Source organism: Mus pahari, chromosome 13 (genome assembly GCF_900095145.1).
Source record: "Mus pahari chromosome 13, PAHARI_EIJ_v1.1, whole genome shotgun sequence".
Taxonomy (NCBI): Eukaryota; Metazoa; Chordata; class Mammalia; order Rodentia; family Muridae; genus Mus; species Mus pahari.
The window spans coordinates 85,038,223-85,052,441 of NC_034602.1; the positions used below are offsets into that span (position 1 = coordinate 85,038,223).

At 40.5% G+C, this 14,219-nt stretch overlaps 1 protein-coding gene across 3 annotated transcripts in view; it reads left to right on the forward strand.

The window, feature by feature from the left end:
* Fras1 (Fraser extracellular matrix complex subunit 1) overlaps positions 1-14,219 on the forward strand; it is a 405,350-nt gene that overhangs the window by 138,390 nt on the left and 252,741 nt on the right. For all 3 annotated transcript variants that reach the window (XM_021210427.2, XM_029545004.1, XM_029545005.1), the window contains exon 3: positions 13,110-13,217. In XM_021210427.2, the coding sequence (XP_021066086.1) occupies positions 13,110-13,217 (108 nt within the window). The remainder of the gene's footprint in view (positions 1-13,109; positions 13,218-14,219) is intronic.

Below are 14,219 nucleotides of genomic sequence, written 5' to 3' on the forward strand. Positions count from 1 at the left end.
TATGTCCATCCTCTCCCTCTTTTCCCCTCCCTCTCCCCCTCCCTTCCCCTCCCCTCCCTGTCCCTCCATTCTTCCTTCAATGGAATCAGCATATGAAGATTTATTCCAGGACTGTGTGTATTTGTATGTTTTGCCTTCAATAGTTCTCTGTAGTTTCTTTCCTGCTCTTTCTGACTACTTTGCTTACTCTAAATATATACACAAATCTCACCCAATGTTAAACACCCTCTGGACTGATTAATTGATAGTAGAAGTGGAATTACCTGAGGGTTTCTTTGAATATGCATTAGGAACTTTGAAAATTTGCATGTGTTCTGTATTTATGCAGAACAGATAAATAAGGTGCTATTTACTGTGTTTATGAGGTATCAGTTAGCTCAGAAGTAAACATTTTAGTATGTCTTGGAGAGACCATCATTTCCCAAATGCTGTTTGTTTGTTTGTTTTAATATACAGTCATTCTTGCAGGGCCTCAGTTCAGTTATTATACTGCATGGCTCACTCTCTTCTAACCCAAAGAGAGGTACCCTTGTTAAATTGTCAAGTATGTGTTGATCAGTGTAGTGCCAGGGAATAATATTTTCTATATTCTCTATATATTTATGTGCAATCTTATATAATAATACTCAGAGAGCTTTGAAGTGAGCTATGAAGAATGACAAACCCTGCCTTGCAAAGGGAGGTTTCTTCTTCCTTTCATTTGACAGTCAGCTTTAGCACAAGGTCCACAGAACCCCTTTAGCTCATATTAGTTGTCAATCATGGAATCCAGGGATAAAGACTGAACTCATATGTTTTGGGTGAAACCCAGGAAACAAATGTTTTGTCTTTGATTCCATTATCTAAGGGAATTAGATAATGGCTGTCTTTGGCTCGTCCATAGTATAGCCATGTAAGACTTTCCAAGACTATAGAGCGGTTGTGTTTAGCCTTCTGTAAGTTCTGAAGGAGCATGGGTGAGCAGAGCTGAGGTAGAGCCTTGTTGGGGTTCAGTATGAACTCTCCCGGGCCTTTGGGCACTGGTTCATTTTGCTTAGCTCTGAGAGACTTACTAGAATTTCTAAGTCAGAACTTGAAGATGTCAGTGGAATCCATCGGAACCCTCTTGAAGAATCCGTCTAGGATGGTGACCTTAGTCAGTGACTCTAATGGTTAGGTCATTCAGTTACCAGGCTCCTGTTGCCCGCTGTGGTCTCTCACCTATTCATTTGACTTGTGTGCATTTTATATCACAGACACTGTGGTCCCTCTGGAAACTCATTATCACCTCCTCCCCCCCACACACTTAAAACAAACAAACAAACAAACAACCAAATCCTTAACACTCTGGGACTTAGCATAACTTAACTACTCTGTGAGTGTTAACCGCAAGGCAGTGTGGGAGAAGCTGTAGGTTCTCAGGGGACTGTTTGCATTTTCATGCTTATGCTGTGTGAAGTTAATAAGCCCCAGCTAGACTCTTCAGTGAGCAAGTTCAGGGGCCGCAATTTGATTCTCTGGTCATTTGTAAAACAAACAGGAGGTGGGATGGGCATTGAGCTTAAATATCTCATTGCACTGGTCACAGCACATGGGGCACCTGTGGACTTTCTGCTGCCTGTCCTTTGGTTGCCCTGGGATCCCTAATTTGCTTTTCAGAGCCTTTCATCTCATCCTTGTTCAGAAGGCATGGCTCTGCAAACCACACAGAGGCCTTTCTACTTCCTCTGCATTTTGTTCCATTCCCCCAATTGACTGGTACTGTCAGCTAATTGAAGGAGAAATGTAAGATGAAAGCTGCGCTATTCAGCTGCCAAGTCTCCTCTCTTGGCAGGGAAGGGGATAATGCCAGTAATTGTACCAGAAGTGCAGTTGCTCTGGGTTCTAGCTCTGGATTTAACCACGGAGGCCTTGGAGGATCCTTCTGAGAGATGCTGGATACCTGCCTCACTGGGGTGGCTTCCTGACAAGCAGGGAGGCGTGCAGCAAACTCAGCCATGCATTCCTGTGTTGTTGGATAATAACCAGTCTGTATTTTGCTGACCGTGGGAGTGGGTTGCTTAGTCAATATGTCATTCTCATGAGAACTGGCAGTTAATTTCCTCTTGGTATATAATGGGGTTGGTGTGTGTAGGGGAGGCAAGTTCCTGGGAGTGAAGCTCACATGCCAATTGTGGTTGGTGCCAGGGTGTTCTTGAGTGAGTAGCTGATGCAGAACAGAAGCCCGTTCTGTAAACTAGTTACTTTTGTGGGAAGGTTTACTTGTCTGGAAATAGTTGAGGAGCTTAGTGGAAAAAAAAGGAGAGTCAGAGCATGTGATTAGCTGGTTGATAAAGTTGATGATCACTCTATGTTTTGCCCTGACAGCCTTCCTCCTTCCCTTTCCAGCTTTATTTTATGAATCAACAGACAGTTGAACAATACTTTGAGATAAACCATGTCAGGTTAGTCAGTAGGAATACATAGTACAGGCACTTACATTGTCCTACATGCGGTGGCAGAATCTGCACCATCATACCTCATATGATATATTATTGATGAATTCCACAGTGAAATGGACACTAAAGGAGTGTGTGCTGTGGTGCTGTACATGATCTTTGCAAGGGTCTGTGGCTCTCTGAGAAGCAGGTCACAGGGATGAGGAATACACTTGGACTGTGCAGACAGATGTGAGGATTGCCTGGAGGGGCCTCTGTTCTGCAGGTGAGTGCCAGGTGTTATGCTAAAGGGTTTTAATGTGTTATCTAACTAATTCATTTAATTTGCCTTTTCCTGATGAATGTCTCAAGATTTTTATGTGGTATATTATTAGACATATTCTTAATCCCACAAGACGTCCACTTGGTTTTGTTTTATGTAGTCATCACCCATTAGAGCTATGCATGTATGTGACTTGCATCAATTGAAATTCCTCCCTAGTTTACTGCTTTCATCTGTAGTCATTTCTCTTTCTTGAAGAATTTGCATTAGTGATTTTTTTTTTCCAGTTTGGGGTTGCAAGGAACAATGTCTCAGAGGTTTTGCTCATGGAAGATGTCTTTATTTCACAGTGGCTCTGAAAGATATTTTTGTTGGGTATAAAATTTTTCCTTAGGTCAGATGAGATTGCTCAGTGGATAAAGGTATCATCCTGATTACCTGAGTTTGATCTGTGGGACCAAGAGAACTGATACCCCAATATTGTCCTTTGACTTTCACATGTACATTTGGGTACATGTGTGCCCATACATATAAGTACACACACACACACACACACAGCAAATAAATATAAAATATTAAAAAATTAAGGTTATGCTTCTGGTGTGTTTTATTTATTAAAAGTTTATCTTACAATTTTCACCATTTTTGTGACATTAGTTTTTAGTTTTTCTGATGACAATCTCTTTGCCTTTATAAATCTTAATTTTTTTTCTTTGCTCTTGGTTTTGAAAGTGTGGTTTTTTTACTCTCATAAAATACAAATTGTTCATTTCTGTCTGCTTATTAGTCATAGCACCTTTTGTTTTAAATTTATGCCTTTCAGTTTTAGAAAATTCTTTGCCATATTTCTTCATTTTCTGCTACAGTCTGTTTTCATGTCTTTGGATTGCCCATATGATAAATGTTGTAGCATGCTCCATGAGCTTCCCGTGCTCTTGCTGCGCAGCTGTGCTTTTTGTTCTTTGTAGTGTGGCTATTTCCTTTTGATTCATATTCTCATTTGTCTTTAGTATTTCACTAAACAAAATTATTCTTTTGTTTGAATTTTTGTATTCTAAAAATTCCATTTAGTTATGTTTATAGGCGTATGGAGAGATGCCCCAGGGGTTAAGATCACATACTCTTCCTAGCACCCATGTCATAAATTTTAGGTGTCATGTACTAAGCAAGACATTTAATTCAAAAGAATTTACTTACACCCACCTGTAACTCTATCTCTAAGGGGTTCTATTTCTCTTCTGGGTGCTATGTGTACTTGCATTCACATGTGTGTGTATGCATGCACACACACACATACACACACACACAATTTATAAATAAAATAAAAAACCTCTTCATTTGAAAATTATGGTTCTAGATTCTAGTAATACAATGAAATAGACATAGAATATCATCTTTAATCATTTTCATGAATTTCTAAACAGCTTAGACTACAAGTTTTCCTTGGCTAAATGATAGCTACATTCTGGCTAATTCAGATTCTTACTATTTAGTAAGTAACTTGTATTTGTGTATACAAATGAAACTGAATTATGATATGACGTCAGATAGTTATCAGGTCGTTTTTCACTCACACAAATGCATTGTGGGACATTTGGAATCATGTATTAAGGCGATTTTTTTTTTGGAAGTAAATGTCTTGCTTATTACATGACATCTAAAATTTATGATCATGTTCACTGAGTGTCATCTCTACCACAACTGTTCTGTATCCAAACAAATTTTAAAATATCTCAGGGTAGCATGGCACCTGTTCAGGAGTCTTGTTTTACTTGGAGGTGAGAAGAGGTTATTGTGAGGAAACCCATGATTCAGGGCACCTGCCAGTCCTGGAGACAGACTTAGTGGGTTGTTAGTGGCCTAACTGAATGAGAATGTAGATTCACTGGGTATTCAGTTTAGCTGGGTTTGCTGCAGTGGGCTAGCTAGAGGAAAAGCCGGGGACTGAGGAGTCACAGATGTGCTTCAGACAATATCATAGGGCTGTGGCATGCTGGAACATAACAGCTTGGCATTCCGTCAGAGATGGAGGGGCTCTTCTAAAGCAAAGGTCATAACTGAGACATCAGATTAGAAGGTGAGATCTCAAACAGTACAGAAGGAAAATGACTTCTAAAGGACAGCAAAAGGGAATGAAGTACCATTGTCTGTAGGTTTGGCTTTTTAGCAACTGCATCACCAAGTAGCCATTCTGTATTTTTAGGAACAACCATCCATCCATCCATCCTTCAATCCACCCACAAACTCATTCAAAAACATTAAGTGCCTGCTGTGTCTTATCCCCGTGGGGATACAAAGCTGCCTGAATAGAAAGAAATTTTCTTTTCTCTTGGGAAGAGAGAGGGACAACTAAAAACCTAATTATAAAGTGAACGATAAGAATCTAGTAGAGAAGGAAGACAAAAAAAAAATAATTTTAATATGGAAGATAATGGTATAGCTGTAGTTTGATTTCGTGTGCAAACATTTTGAATGTTTAATTTCCCTCCCTCCCCACGTTTGCCGTAGGAATATGAAATGAAGTCTTTGGGCGCTGAGTTGATAGAGAAAAAAAAAGTAATTACAAGCTTAAGCTGTAGTGGAATCTCCCAGCATCTGGATAGAAGAGGAAATAGGAGGCTGACTTCCTAGTCATAATAGACATTTGTTTCCTGTGGTTAGCATTTCCAGGAGTTTATGAAAATTATTTTGTCATTGCAGTGTTTTCTGGTTGTGTATCAGGCTCGTGCTAGAACGGATATGGAGGAACCTCCATGCAAGGACCAGAAGGGCGGTAGATAGAAGCCTGGCTTCACTTGCTTGAGGATTTAGACTGAGGGCTTATTATTTGGATATTTTATCTTATTCCGCATTTTAAAGATAACCCTTTTTTTTTTTTTCATACTTAGCGCTGCAGAAGCAATTATGACAGAACTTAATAATAGAATACTGTTCAAACTCTAGGGCATAAGAAATTCATGTCCCCTTCTATTGGGCACTAGAAATGCCAGCTGAGAGTGCTAAGGGCTACCTTTCCCTGTGTCATTGAAAACAACAACAAACCAAAAACAAAACAAAACAAAACAAATGGGATCGAGTGATGATGGTTGTGGCATGTGAGTTAAGTCATAGCTAATGCTGGTTACCTGCTTCCAATGGACAAGCCGCACTGCCAAGAAAGAATAGTAGCTTGCTTCATCCTTACTATGAACTGGGTGTGTCTTATCTTTAATTTATAGTCTGGAAAAAACTCGACCCACAAAAACATGTAAACGTGTCCAAACTCCTCACGCTGGGAAGTTGTTGAATAGGCTTTTGAACCTGACGTTCCCTACGCTACCATGTCTTCTCTGCTGCTCAAGCCAGAGCAAATCTAGCCTGCATGCAATGCGTACAATGCAGGTGTGCGCCAAGCCGTGTGGACAGGGTGGTGTCCTAAGAAAACATGCTTAAGATATCTAGAATGAAGTTCATATATTATTAGCTAAAATGCAGGTGACTAACTTCTTTCAGGGAATGTGACTCAGCGTTCTGAACTTCAGTTTCTCTATCTGTAAAATGAAGATGATTTTAAAAAACAAACCATGTTAAGAGGTGTTGAGAATGAGTACAATATCTGGGAGTACTGAGAGGGTTCCTTATTCCTCTATTTTTCCTCTTTTGGGTCAAACAAAACTGGCAACTGGTCTGCTTGTTTGGAAGAGTCGGCTCTGTTAACAGGAGGCAGAGGGCTGTCTACTTGGTTAAGGAGGCAGGAAAAAGTAGTCTTTAATGTCTTGGAGTCTGTGCTGAAGTTGGATTAGAGTAGGTCTCTAGTACATCGTGGTCACTTCATCTGTTGTGAAAGCAGGAAGCAGGACCCCAAGGAGCCTCCTCTTGTTGTTCTCTAAAAGTCAGTGAGTGTAAGTGAAGAGTGACTTACACTGTTTTTTGCATTGTTATTGATACTATTGGAGAGGGGAAGTACAACTTGAATCCCAGATCTAACCTGCTTGCAATGCATGCCATCCAAACATCCTTTCCACAGCCTATTTCTTTACTTGAAAATTTGAGGTCCTATGCCTTGGCCACAAATTGTGGTAAGGAGAAGTAGCAGAGTGTGGGATCTGGGACTAGTGGCTCCACTTGTTCACTTGTTCTCTGTCCTTCTTTTTTGACCCCTGCCTCCATCCTGGGTACCATGCAGTTACAAGCCATCCGTGTATGAACACGATGTTAAGTGGCCATGTTCTTCAGGGTCTCTTGAACGGCTATATTTTCAGTTACACACAGAAACTAGCATTTCCTCTGCGTTTCTTGCTGTTGTTTTTGCATGCTGGCTTAGTCTTACAATGACTGGCTTTGACTTTGTCAGTCTAGGACAGCTGGGCAATAGGCCCTTCATCCCAGGATGCTGAAATGGGAGAGCTTGAGTTCATGGTGTGTAAAACAAGATGCTTTGTAAACAGGTATGATTTGGAGCGAACCTTGGAAGTAGGTTTAAAACAGTGAGTGGCTTACCATTTTCTGCTTTTTTGTAGTATTAACTTGTATTTATCCCCTTGCAATGGAGGATCTAATATCTTTTCTTGACAATAACTGCCTTATTCTCCTTTCTCTTTGGGGCTGAGTGAGGAGCTTTCCATGAACTTTAAAATGAAACCAAATGAAAAAGGCATTGTTTATCTAAGCTGTCTGTGGAAGGGCACTTGGGAGAGGAATTGAACTCTAAAATAACCTTATGAAAGTTATTGATTCGTTTCTTTATGGTACTTTGACAAATAAGGACCATTATTTCTGTGCCCGAACTGGAGCTGGGTCAAAGAACCCCCATTTTATGGATTATCTTTCCTGAAAACCAGACTTGCCAAGAAAATGAACTTCTGGAAATGAAGACGTGAACCCCAGTTGAATGCTGCCCGTCTTTAGCAGCTTTGAAGGGCATGCAGGGAGTACAGTTAATTTTTAAACTCACTGAACGCAGCAAGGTTTGCAGAGAGCTTAGGAGGTTTACGTGGATTATCCACTGCCACGTATTCGGTATGCGATTTGTCCAAACACCCACTCCTCATTCAACTGCACAGTCCAGAATCTATTTGGACCCAGGGTTGGCAGAAAGAAAAGAACGTGAACTTGCATGATTGTTGAATAAATAGAATATGCAAACGAAATAAATAAAGAAGCAACAGAAGAAAATCACTGAGCATTCATACCCTGGAACAAATTCCTTTGTTCATTAGTTTTACAACAAAACAATCGCATTCCGAAGTACAGTTTGGTAATTCGAAAGCAAAGCTTTTAGAGAGCTTGATTCCCATTTCTGTCTTATTTTGGGTCTAAAAAGTCAAGGGAATTTTAAAAATGAGATGAATTAATAAATAATTAAAGTGGGTTATTATAACAGTCATATGAGAGAAAATTTATGTTGACAGTTGATATACTGATCTTTAGAATGCTTTAAATAATTCGCCTTCCCAAATTTGAGAACCAATGGGGAGATATATTCATTATATATTTTTAGCACCAATCAAATGTTCAATAACTACTTAGCCAAGTAAATAAATTATGTGTGAGTCCTTCCCCCCCTCAGTCAAACTTGGGGCTCTGCAGGTGCTAAGCAAGTGCTCTACCCCTGAACTGTATCCTTAGTCTAGTAACAATTTTTAAAAGTAAATCACTTTAAAATACTTAGAGATGCGTCACCTACAGGGACGTTTTATCCATCTATTACTACAAACACTGGCACTCTTTGCACACATGTCTTCCACTGGTTTTTAGGTTTGTCATAATAAAGCTCTCTAGTCCGTAATCTAGTGAAAAGCTGAAGAATGCTTCTCTTGCAGAGTGTGCCCGATTTGAAGGAAGGATTACAAAGTGATGTAATTGCAGTAGTAACATGGAAAAAAAACCTGTAAAAGTTTCTTTACAATGTTATTTCTTTGGATTTTATGGCTTTATCCAAAGTTGGAAGCTGTTGAGGGGTTCCTGCCTCCCTACCTTCATAAAACAATTTTATGGGACCATAGAAATTGATTCGTAAAGTTTTAGGCCTGAAAAATATATGGTCATCTATCCTGGTCTTGGGAAAGGCTTATTTTATTTAAAATTACCCATAAATTATTTATGTCCATGAGGACATTAATACAAGGAAGTACTTTGACAGGTCCAGTGCTTAGATGAAGAAATATTTTCTTCACACAGGGTTAGATACCAGTGAAATGACAGCCAGCGCCATTGGGACTCAGGAGTGCAGTGTGTTAAATGTTGTTTCTGGAAGCTCTCCCATACCAAGTAGAAGGTCAGAATCACGATGGATAAATTCATGAAGCCAAGCAGTCACTTAGGCTTGCTTACTACCTCAGCCAGTGTTCAAGAATGGGGCTGGGTGAAAGGATCTGCAAAGAGGAAGATAGTCCGTGAGCTCTCCCTTCCGGAAGTTTGAACGCTGCTGGAAAGATAAGTAGGGGAGCTAGGGTGGTTTCCTAGCTTCACCCTTGGATTAATGTAAGTTTTGTGAAAGAATGTGAAATCACAGTGTGCTTTCGAAAGTCCTGTTTAGACTCAGTCGGCTAAGTTCTCTGACATAGGCATTGTGGACTGTTTGACCTGGAGTCACTGTGAAAATAGCTGAGTGTGCAGGAGAACTTGGAGTCTGTTGTAGACTGTAACCTCTCCTGGAAGGAAGGCAGATGACTGCTTAGAGCAGCGGTTCTCAACCTTCCTAAAGCTGCGAGCCTTTAACACAACTCCTCGTGCTGTGGTGACCCCCCGATTGTAATATTATTTCATTGTTACTCCATAACTGTACTTTCTGCTACTGTTTTTGAATTATAATGTAAATATTTTTGGAGATAGAGGCTTGCCAAAGAGGTCACAACACACAAGTTGAACACTTCTGATTTCGACCACCCACTCAGCACAAAGCAGCTGCTACTTTCTGGTATGGACATTCACAGACTGATGTAAAGGAATCATGGCTTAGGCTAGTATGGCAGAGCTTCTTACTCACTTAGGTCCTCTCAAAACCTCCACTTTAGAAATTGTATTAGAAACTGTATTAGAACTGTATTAGAAACTGTATCAAAATTAGACACCTTTTCTTGACCTGTAAACAGAGGGAAATGCAGAAACATAAACCATGGATACATTGCATTTCTCTAACATGACGGAACAAAAAACATTTTCCAGCATGTTCTCTGAAGCACTGGCCATGTGTTCGTGAATATAGGAACAGATTTCATTGCCTTCTACCTGTGTCCATGTGAGTTGTGGTGTCTTAGTGAGTTAGTCTGTGCCAGATCACCCCTTATTCTGAGACCTCTTCCATGGTAGTCCCAGAAACATGGTCTTCATGCACTAAAAGTTGAGAACACTGCACATTAAAGTGTTTGGGGTGGGGGTGGGGAGCTGTTATACCATTGGATACAAAGGAGACTAGATGTTGAGAGAATATTTTCTGCATTTGGCTTCAGAGCCTTGTGAACATGCCTTGTCTTTGTCCAGTAGCTGCTCATAAAGAACATTCTAGAAGAAAAGAAAAAAACGAAGCCAAACAAACAAAAAGCCGAGCAGCAACTGCAAAACCCTTCACCTGCATAGTCTTCTCTAGAGTAGAACACAGCAGTTGGTTGTCCAGTGCCCAAATGGACACCATTGTCAGACATATGGTAACAGTAGACAGACCAAGGAAGGTATATTTAGGAATATACATTTGTATATACATAATGTATGTATGCAATAAGAATTAATATAAGGAGAGGTCATAAATTTGAAGGCAAGCAGGAGGGGTATGTGGGAGGCCTTGGAGGGAGGAAAGGAAGGGCAAAATGTAATTCTATTATAATCTTAAAAATAAAGGCAGAATAAACAAAACTGCACAAGAACCATAGATGTCTGGGAGTTTGCTTTTATCATCTACCTAAGCATCTCTTAGTTTAGAATGAGCTGCTGCTAAGGCACAGTGTACACTGAGGATACAATACTTTATCCAAAGTTGCTAAATACAAACAGATGGGAATTTAAGAATGTAACTCTTACCTAATAGTTTTCATAATTGTATCCTCTATCCTATCTTGGTGAGTTTAAAGTTCTATATCTAAATCAGTTTTTTCATTACCACCATAAGCATTTAAATGCTGTAATTTTCATAACTTGCAATTACCAACCTTATTTTTTCAAGAACATTAATGGGCTGCAGACTTGGAATTCCGTGTTAGAGTCTTGAGGCCAAACTTTCTGTTTCCAGGAGTAAGGCCAACCACTAATTGTGACCCACTGATGCTATAGAAGGTTTTCTCTTACTTCAAAGCCAGCTGATGGCGCACATTAATTTCATCTGTAGAAGAAGGTGCACTCCTCTGGCTTTGATGGGGTTGCATTCTGGCTGGTAGTAAATTGGAAGCATAAGTTGGAAATTACAGCAAACTAGTTCTTGAACCTGGGAGCTGTGACCTTCTGCCATATCCACCATCTCCAGGAATTATCTTACTGAACATTTTCATCTCAGGAAAAGATCAAAATTTAAAATTCTAACAGTGATCTCTAATGAAAAAGTATATCTTTTGTACTATCCTCCAGTAAACAGACACTTAAATTTGTGACCACCTATACTGACATAGTAGCACAAATTATTATTTGATCAAATAAGAGGGGACTGTAACCTAGCCAAGTCAAGATACCAATTTTCCCATCCAACAATGTCTTTTCATCCCAAAGCTGAACTTTCAATACTTGGATTCTAGTGACTATCAAGGGTCTAGAAACTTCTCTTAACATGTTGAATAGTGCTTCCATTGGATGGAGAAGGAGAATATAGCTGAGAAAGTTTAGGAAGGAATGGCCCATGATGTAATATCTACTCCTTTAAGCATTTCTACTATGGCAGGCTAAGGAGAATTAGTGTTTTAAGGAGGATTATAATCTGGTCCAACAAGACTATCGAGAGCTTGAATAAAGCTGGGCGGTGGTGGCGCGTGCCTTTAATCCCAGCACTTGGGAGGCAGAGGCAGGGGGATTTCTAAGTTCGAGGCCAGCCTGGTCTACAAAGTGAGTTCCAGGACAGCCGGGGCTATATAGAAAACTCTGTCTTGAAAAACCAAAAAAAGAAAAAGAAAAAAGAAAAAAAAAGAGCTTGAATAAATGCTATAAATTGTGAGAGTGTCCATAGACATAGTGGGATCAAAGAATGGTTGAGCAGCTGTGCCCTGGTAGGGGTCAAGGTCAAAAGCAATTTACCCCTGAGATGGAGGCAAGTTCAGGCTTCATGAACTTGCTTTGGAGAAGTCAAGGCAGAGTAGGGACTCCAGGAGGGAAATGAGACGTAAGAGATGTCAGAGAAGCCTGTGGCTTGACCCGGGACTGTGAGATTCAGCTTGTCTTTGAATATAGGGCAAGGCCATGTACGGTCTGTATTTTATTCTGTTGGAGCTGAGGAGGTGCCACAGAGAAGCACACAGACAGTGCTCTTAGAGCACATTAGCCAGCGAGTGAGTGTGGCTATTTTTGAGGTAGAGCAGGAAGATGGATTGGGAGCCTGTGTCATTCACGGTCCTCATTGCTTCCATGCAAAGCCATCAAAGTCACCTCTCAATACCAGAAATAGATTTCTGTCTTATCTCTGAGAGAGTTGGACCCAAAGGGACTTTAAAATGAGCCCAATTGAGATATGGATCTACCATGATAGAAGACAAGGAATGATAAAGACATTTCTGAGCTGTTTAACTAAGCCCAAATTCACTGCTATCATGACCATTATATTTCCTTTCCAAATCATTGAATAGTAACACTAGATGATCAGTTCCTATCTACTTAATTCCCTGTATTCACAGTAAAGAGAGTGGTGAGATGCGTGTGGGTGCCATCCATATTTAGGCTTACGTATTAGTATTCATTGTTCTTCGGCACAGTAAGCAGAGTAGCCACCCAATGCGTATGTTGGTGGATCTGTCTTAAAACACTGAACTGCTCCCTCACATCCTCTTGCCACTGCTGAATGTTCAAATATGCAATAGGCAAATGCTAACAAGTAGAGCTGGCCATGCGTTTAGTATCTAGTGGTAAATCCTGGGTTTCAGATGGTGTCTAGTGGTAGGCAACATGTTGTCTTCTTTTCAACCTGCTTGGATGGTTTCTGCTAGTTAGCAGCATAAAGGAACTTCAAGTCTTCAAGCCGCATGTCCTCCTGAGGTTTCAGGACAATCAATAGTTTTTACTCTGGGTATCGACAGCTCTCTGCTGAATGCCCTTGTCTCTGGCTACGTGGGCTGACTGTTGTGAAATGGATTACAGGCTCTTACTGCCACTCGGGTTTAATCAGTGCCCAGCATGTCCTGCGTGTGGTGTGCTTGGGACTTTCCTTTGCCTTTTTAATCGCTCCGGACGTGGGGCTATGGGGCTGCTTCTGTGAGTTGCAGTCCTTGACTGATCAGTTTGTTTTTTTGTCTTTTTAACTCAGAGCTTCTGATTCCTTGCAGGATGCTACAATTTGGAAGCCTGATTCATGCCAGAACTGTCGTTGCCATGGTGATATTGTGATCTGCAAACCTGTTGTTTGCAAAAACCCTCGGTGTGCCTTTGAGAAGGTATGGTTTCCTAATTGTACCCTAAACTTAACTGTAAAGTTGGCCAGTGATCAAATTTTAAATCTTTCTGGTTATGTGTTTACATGTATTCCAATCTCTCATTGGAGGATGAAGGAAATTTTCCGTGGGTAAGAATATCTCCATTTTCGTTCACTGACCATTTATTCCTGGCAAAGCACTTGGCTACAGGTTTAACAAATGTCACTTCATTTAGTATGATGGGAGGGAGATGAGCGTCATTTTCCACTTTACAGGGAGGAAAGTGAAGCCGGGGGATGTCAAGCAATTAGCCATGACTACACAATTAATAAACCGCAGCTCAGACATTTTAATGTTCTGATAGGTGCCAGAGCTGGTCACAGCAGCCATGGCATCTCCATGCCTTTGACTAGCTTGGAGTCAGGAGTGGCTTCTTTAAAGAGGATTGCAAAACCAGCATGGGTCTACAGGCAGCATAGCTATGCTGATAGACCCATGGGAAACAGGAGAGCCCCACCCCAACCCCTGCCTCAGACTCCAGCATCTCTCTTATCCAAGAAGGGAAGGACATCCATTTTCTTCTTCAGTTTTTTCCTCTGTATATATCTATTTTGTTGCAAAACTATTTTTCTAGATGCCGTCTCTTCTCTAGTCCATGCGTTTTTGAAACTCTAACCTTTTAAATGTAAAAATCCGAAACTCTCCGGAGAAGAACACTATTTCTTTAGAAAGCATCCTGTCAGTTTCAAAAGCACAGGTTTTTTTTTTTTTTTTTTTTTTCTAGTTTACTCCCTTCCCCCCAACAATTAAGTTTGAATCTTCCTGCCTCTAATGGTAATAAAGTTCTCTCTTTTTCTCCCTAACATTAGAATGAAAAATGTGCTTTAGAGATAGTTAGGGTTTCTCAAGTTGTGATAAAGCACAATGGCCAAATGCCACATCAGTTGCAAAAAGGTGTTTTGGCTTACATATAGGTCAGATTGCAGTCCATTGAGGGAAGTCGGGGTGGGGGTGGGGGTGGGG